This window comes from Acanthisitta chloris, unplaced genomic scaffold (genome assembly GCF_000695815.1).
Source record: "Acanthisitta chloris isolate BGI_N310 unplaced genomic scaffold, ASM69581v1 scaffold13479, whole genome shotgun sequence".
NCBI classification, from domain to species: Eukaryota; Metazoa; Chordata; class Aves; order Passeriformes; family Acanthisittidae; genus Acanthisitta; species Acanthisitta chloris.
This window is the reverse complement of record NW_008689845.1, coordinates 14,508-21,299: the sequence shown is the minus strand read 5'-3', so window position 1 is coordinate 21,299 and position 6,792 is coordinate 14,508. Positions and strand designations below refer to the sequence as shown.

At 43.8% G+C, this 6,792-nt stretch overlaps 1 protein-coding gene across 1 annotated transcript in view; it reads left to right on the top strand.

The window, feature by feature from the left end:
• Window positions 1-349: 349 nt before the first annotated feature.
• The window catches only part of GFI1B (growth factor independent 1B transcription repressor), a 9,229-nt gene continuing 2,786 nt past the window's right edge, over window positions 350-6,792 (top strand). The window contains exons 1-2 of the mRNA XM_009081586.1: window positions 350-389; window positions 5,378-5,506. Coding sequence (XP_009079834.1) covers window positions 5,392-5,506 — 115 coding nt within the window. The 5' untranslated portion in view covers window positions 350-389; window positions 5,378-5,391. The remainder of the gene's footprint in view (window positions 390-5,377; window positions 5,507-6,792) is intronic.

Below are 6,792 nucleotides of genomic sequence, written 5' to 3'. Positions count from 1 at the left end.
GACAGAGGAATATTCCTGCAGAAGGCAAAGCTGCCCCCAAGAGGGAAGGGTGCTGCCCCCAGGGCTCTGACTGGGCATCGTGAATTCTCTTCAAGTTTTCAAAGTCCTGGAAAGTTTTGATAAGCAAATACTTTCTGGGCTCTGCTTCTCCATTGGTTGTTTCTTCACCGCCAGATTTTGACACAAATAATCTGATTGAAAAATCAGGGAGGGGAACAGGGGCAAAAAAAAAAAAAGAGAAAACCAGAGAGAGAAAAAAGGAGAAGTATCTATTTCAGCAGGCTGCGACCAAGTGAGAAAGTGGAAGAGGAGTCCTGAGAGAAGACAACATCTCACTTGGCTGGGGAGATTTCCAGGAGAATCCACTAAAGCAAAGTTCCCCCAAACAGGTGATCGATTTATTCTTTTAAACACTTTTAATTTCACTATTTTTCTCATTTCTCTGGTATGGTTTTTTTTTTAACCAAGCTTTTTCTTCTTCTTCTTCGCTTGTGTTTGCAAATATGTACCATATTCCCCTGTGTAAGTTCCTTTGCCCTGAGGATTCCTTTATGATAATCCTTCACTTGACTCATTTGAATTAAACCTTTATAAATTACATGCATATACTTCACTCTCACGTGTGAAAATGGGAATGGTAGAGGAAAAGCTAAGAGATGTAACAATGTTCTCAGATGGTTGTGTCCATGCAGAGGAATAATTTCTACATGTAGAGTTTTGTGCTTCATTTTTGTGGAGAGGGAAAACTGTGTTTTCCCTTTTAACTGCTCTTTCACAGGACCTCTAAGTTCAGAGAGCAGCACACTCTGCTCACATCAATTCACCTGTGCCAGTTTTGCTAGATGACAATTGAGTCTCTCCCATTTGGGATTTTTGCTTCAAATCTCTCTTTTATTACTTTCCCATAACTTTTAAGTACAGAGTGATTAGTGCAATGATTTTTAGCATAAGGAATTAGCTGTTTATAGGCATTTCTCATATACCACCAGACTGAATCAATACATTGAGGAGAAAACCCAAAGATTTGCAAGTTCACACCGTGAGTGCATCTGTATGTTAAGGGGATATGGAGTTAGATTGTATTGCATAACTCTTTCCATGGAATCTAAGGCAAAGATTGCCAAATCCAGTGGCATTCCCAACACCACCAGGAGCTACATGAGATGCCTAATGCTGCACTTGTAGTCTAAACATTTTTTCTAGGTGCTACAGATATAGCAGGTACACACAGATACACCATTTCTGTGCCACTTCTGGGATGAAGTTTCAACCATCATTTGCTGCCCAAGACACAATGTCCATTTTCCCAGTCTGACCACAGGGATTAAAAGACATGATGGATTTTGTTGTAAAGAACCGAAATTATTTCAAATTTTTAATTATATTTGAATCAGGAGCTCCTGAAACCTCTTTTTACGTGGACTCCTAAAAATTTCAGACACAGGTTGTGTTCTGCTCTGTGCTTTTTTTTCCTTCAGTAACATCTTTTGAAAGACAAACTGTTCTTTCCTTTTGGAAGCTTCACCAGAAAGAACAGGGAAAAAACCTCAATATTAAGATAAAAATGCAGCAATGGGAATTATTCTCTTTTAGCCTAAAACTTTGTACCTTCATCAATTTGTATGAAGATAGATATCAATTGCTAGTTAAAATCAAGTGTTTCTGCTGAGTGTAGTGAGAAAAGGGGTTTGGCTCTACAAATAACTTCGTACATTTGAAAACAAGAGTATTTGAATGCAGAGGAAAAAATGAAGTTTTACAAAGAAACTTTCATTGCAAATTGGGACTCTGGTTCAGTATGGCACAATCCTGCAAACTTTTTTCCCCACTGGAGGTTTCATCAGCTAATTCAGTGAGAAAATGAGTTTATTCTAAGTTATATCAAAGGACCCAAAATTGTGGGTTTGGGCTGTGAGCTGCCAGGCAGTGAAGGGGCAGTTAGAGCTTCCTGAGGAACAGAGGGTCCCATGGAATTAGGATCCTGGAGTCAGAAACCACTCCTAAAACAACCCCCAAAACACCCTTTTACTTTGGTTTTTGCACCATCTGCAGAGTTTCAGTATTGCGTAAGAGTTTTCCATGGAATACTCTGCAAAATCACCAGAGAGCATCACTGAGGATGAAGGGACACAGGAGGGGAAGATGCAGGTGCTGGATCTGCTTTCAGGTCTGACTGGGGAATTGGTACCTGCTACAAGAAACTCTTCTAAGGTGCTTCAAGTGAGGTACCCAAAGCAGGGAAGCAGATTTTCTTTCCCCGGGGATTCTAACATTATTATACAATTGTATCAATGGCAAACACATTAGAATGTCAGTTCTAGAAGCTTTTGGTTTTTAACCCTAAACCTAACCCTGTACTGAACTAAAAAATGCCAGGACACTTCCACTTTAGGTGGACACTTCTGCCCAAGCAATGAACTCCCTTGTGCACTTACCAGTCAAGGTAGAAACTGCTGCCACGGGGGCTGACAGGAACAGACTCCATAAAAATCAAGTTTTATTTTCAGGAAAAAGTTGAAGCTAAATTCTGCTGGAAGCTTCAATGACTCTAAGATGTCCATTGTCCATGGCACTGCTTTCCCTGGGGAATACAGTTGGGCATTAGTAGCAGCTGAGCACTTGCTACTGATAATCTGGAGTTTCAAGGAAAGAGAGTACTTTTTCCTTTCACAATCTCTGCTTCTTTCTTTCCTCTAACCTGGTGGTGTGAGTCACAAAGACAGTCCAATGCAGTTGTTAATTAACTCTGCTTTGGGCTCCCAGTTCCTGTTTTGTTTTGGGTTTTTTCTGTAAAATGGGGTGGGGGAAGGTAACTTCCTTTTGCAACGTTCAGTCCATTAAAGATCGTTGTGTTCAGCAGAGGCTTATCAGCACTCATGGTGCTGGACCAAATTTGGCTGGAGCTAACACATCCAGAAAAAAAAATCCTGTTGATTCATGTGCATCTACTTTCAACTGCCACCAGAAAAGAGGAGCTGTGCTTACTGCTTGGCGTATCCACTGCCATAAAACACTTTCAGATTGCTTAAGCCACTCATCTCCAATCCTCTAATTTACCTGGCTAAACTGTCCAGCTACTGGCACAGGATTGTCTAGCTGGAGGGCAGGGAGAGTGACTCTTCCAGGAGGCACTGCAGGCTGTGACCCTCTGTGCAGAGTCACCTGCTGCTGGAGCCTCTTCCTCCACCTTGTAGGAAGCCCAGGGTAATTAACAGGTTAATTCAGGCAGAGAAATCCAATTCTGGTATGAATATCCTCCATTGTGGACACAGTCCTGCCCCATCACATGGGAAAATCCCTTTGGCACGAGTGGAAATTCCATGTTTAAAGCATTTCTGGCAGGACTTGAACTTAGGGCACATCCGTGTTGCAGAGCTCCAAGCACAGGGAACTCATCTGGGAGTGACCAAGAGCAGGGAGACCCTGCTGGGAAGTGAGGGGCACAGGCTTAAGCTGAGCTGCCAAAGGGTTATACCCACTGCAGAGCAATCCTGTGTTTGTACTGAGCTGGAGGTATTTCAGTGCCCACTTAGAATGAACCTCATTAGAGAGTTCCAGGAGAGCAAATACATCAATGTAATACAGTGGCCCTCAAGGTTGTACTTATGGTTCATCCTCAGCACTGTTTTGTCCTCTTTCTAAAATTAAGCTAACAAATCTACTCTTGGCCTCTGTTTTTCTATTATTCATCTCAAGTTACATGTACATTTCTTGGAAAAAGATGAAGAAAAACAGGTGAGTCATTTCAGAAGAAATAAAAAAAAAAAAAAGACTAGAAGCAGCAAGAGTTATCTGTTATCCCTGAAATCATAGATGACACAGTGGGAATCCTGGACCAGATTTTAAAAGGCAGCTGTAAATTATTTTAAAAAGGCAACTGGGCTGGTGGCACCTTGGCAATGCCCCTGTGCCAGCAGACCTCACTGCAGCAATCCCACAGCACATGTACCTGTAGCTTCTACAGTAAATGTGGCCCTCAGACCTTCAAACAAAACACCACTGAGGTCTGTAATTATGTTCAGCATGAAGGGGTAGTGCAGGCACTTCTGAACCCTTGGGAGTACACCTTTCCATCCCTGGATGTTTGGGATTCCACAGGAGTCCACACTGCTCCATCCTGACTTAGACGTTTCATGCTGTTCCTGTGTAACCAGGGTTTTTGGAGGGGTTTCTTTTCAGGAAAGAAAACTTAATGATTCAGTTTCCAATGAACAGAGAACCAGGACTTAGTGCTGACTTTTCCTACGAAATACGGCAAGATTTGTTTTTAGTGCCACTATCCTGAACAATTACAAGGGAAAATGCAAATACCTATGCAAATAAGGCACCAGCTGATATTGCTGCACACAACATCTCTCCTGTTGTCACTTTGCCTCCACAAGAGCAGTTACCAGCCCTGGGGAGCAGGCACAGGGTGGGTTGGGTTCTGGATAGCAAAGATAACAGATGCATTTCAAGAGAATTTGGGGTGATTAAATTTCAACATTTTATGTTTGTCCCTAACGTTGCCATTTCAACGGTCTGAGTTACTTGAGTTGGGTCCAAAAGGTAACTTCTCACCCAGGACTTCTGTTCTGCCTCTGCTCCACTGCTGTTTGTCAGCCAGAACACAAGCTATGGCCAACAAGAAGGAAACTCACCACACATCATGGCTGTAGGGATTTAACACTGTCTCCTGTTATTGATGTTGTTATCATTACTTTTTATATCGCAATTTCACAGAGGAGCCCAGGGCATGGCTTGGGACTGGGCTCTTCTAGATGAGGTACAAACACTCAGACCCTTTCTCCAAGGGGGAATCTCCAGCCCTCAATCCCCACTGTGTCCTCTCAGGGTGGGTAAGGGCAGAGATGCAGCATGTCCTGTAGTCAGAGCAGGGAGCTACAAGAGAGAGATCCTGGCTTCCAATCTCTCTGCCACAGACACAGTTTTGGTCTGTAGCACAGCTCTCAGTTTAAGTCTGCCCTGGGTTCTCCACCTACAACACCAAGATAGCCATAATCCTTTGCCTCAACCTGGGCTTGGATTGTGAAGTGTAGTTTTTGCAGAGTATACTGTAGCTGCAATCCCATCTTCAGTCTGTTGTCCCATCTCTGCATTCAGTAGCAGAGACTATCTCTGAGCAAGTTTTGCACTTAGCCCCTTCCACAGCTCTGTGTTTTCCCCAGAGCTAAGATCTGTCACACTCCTAAACCCATGCAACCACCCCCTGCTCCTTAGCTGGAGGGACCTTTGAGGTGATCTCTCCACCTCCCTAGGAGAAGAGGGTTAATTCTCAAGGCTGCTGCTTACAGAGCTGATGTTCTGAAGGAACAAATGGGAAATTACCCCCCACAGCACAGAGATTTACCTGCTGTTTTCCTGTGTTTCTGCCCAGAAAGTGAATGGAAGATGCCACGTTCCTTTTTGGTGAAGAGCAAAAAGGCTCATACCTACCATCAACATCGCTTTGTGGAAGATGAGCTGCCTATACTCACATGGGCTCCAGTAACCTCTGCCTTCACTGGTGAGTCAATCTGTCCACTGAGCTTCGGAGAGCACACTGAGGCAAATCAATAGCTGAGCAGGCAACTAAGGGAGTAGGATGAGTGAGCTAAAGAGCATCAAAGGGATTCCATAGGGGGATGTCAGTCTAAGGACAAACTGATCTCTTACTGTGTGTCCTCTCTATGCCAAATCCACACTGTCCCAATTGAACCCAAATTTAGATCCTCCCTTTGTTTCCTGCTTGGTTGCTGGGGAGATTTGGGATCCAGGATTGCTGTGTGGAGTTAGCCACATTTGAGAAAGGTGACCATGTTCAGGCCACTACAGCTGGGAAAAGAGCTGCACTTGGTGCTCAGTCTTCTACAAACTCACAAATCTGCCACTTCCATCTCCTGTGCTCACTGCCCACATTCCCCCTGGACTACATCTTCTCTACCTCAGTGTGTTACCACCTCTTCCCGATGATTTGCAGGGAAGGTTAGAGCTAGAGTGAGAAAATACCAGTGATACCCTGACACTGACTGTGAGAGGAGTCCTACACACTCACAGATGAAGGACCAGCTGCTATATACTGTATTAGCACCAGCAACACATCCTCTGCCTACGCCTGCTGTCCTCCCTCTGCTCCTGTTCCTGCTCTCCCACAGCCATCCAAGCAGTGGCAGGGCTGGGGCAATTATCTTCTTCCTTCAGGCACCATTCAAATTTTCTTTATTCAAATTTAGGATCAACTTACCCTTTGTCCTAGTCCTGGCTATCAAATTAGAGTCCAGCCCTGTGATAAGTTTGATAAAAGAGAAAGGAAGTGACATTTTAATTTCAATTCCTGCCATCATCCTTTGGCCATTTGTTGTGTCTCTCTGGCACATTGAAGGGTTTGGAAAACATGAGTATTGTCTTTCAGCGGACCAGTCCCATCTCCAACAGAAAGGAGCCACATGTGTTGGTTCTCTGTCCATTTTAGTTTCTTACTACATTGTCTAAATCTAAGAAATGCTGGTTGGTCTCTTTAAGGACTGGGAGAAGATGGAGAATGGGAATGTGGGCAGGAGGAGATGAGGCTCAGTGGTCACCTTTGCAACTGTGTAAGCAGTTACATCCCCTCTCTGCTTCCCTTCTTGGCTGTCCATAAATCCAGGCTAACAATACCCAACTCTCTCAGGAGAGGGGTGGGGAGGTTAATAAGTAAGTGATTGTTAGTTACCCACACAAATGAAAATGGTTTTAAATAGGGAAATTATTCTTACAGGGTTCTGGGGTTAATTTGCTTAACTATATAGGACATCAAGTGTCCTATCATCTCAT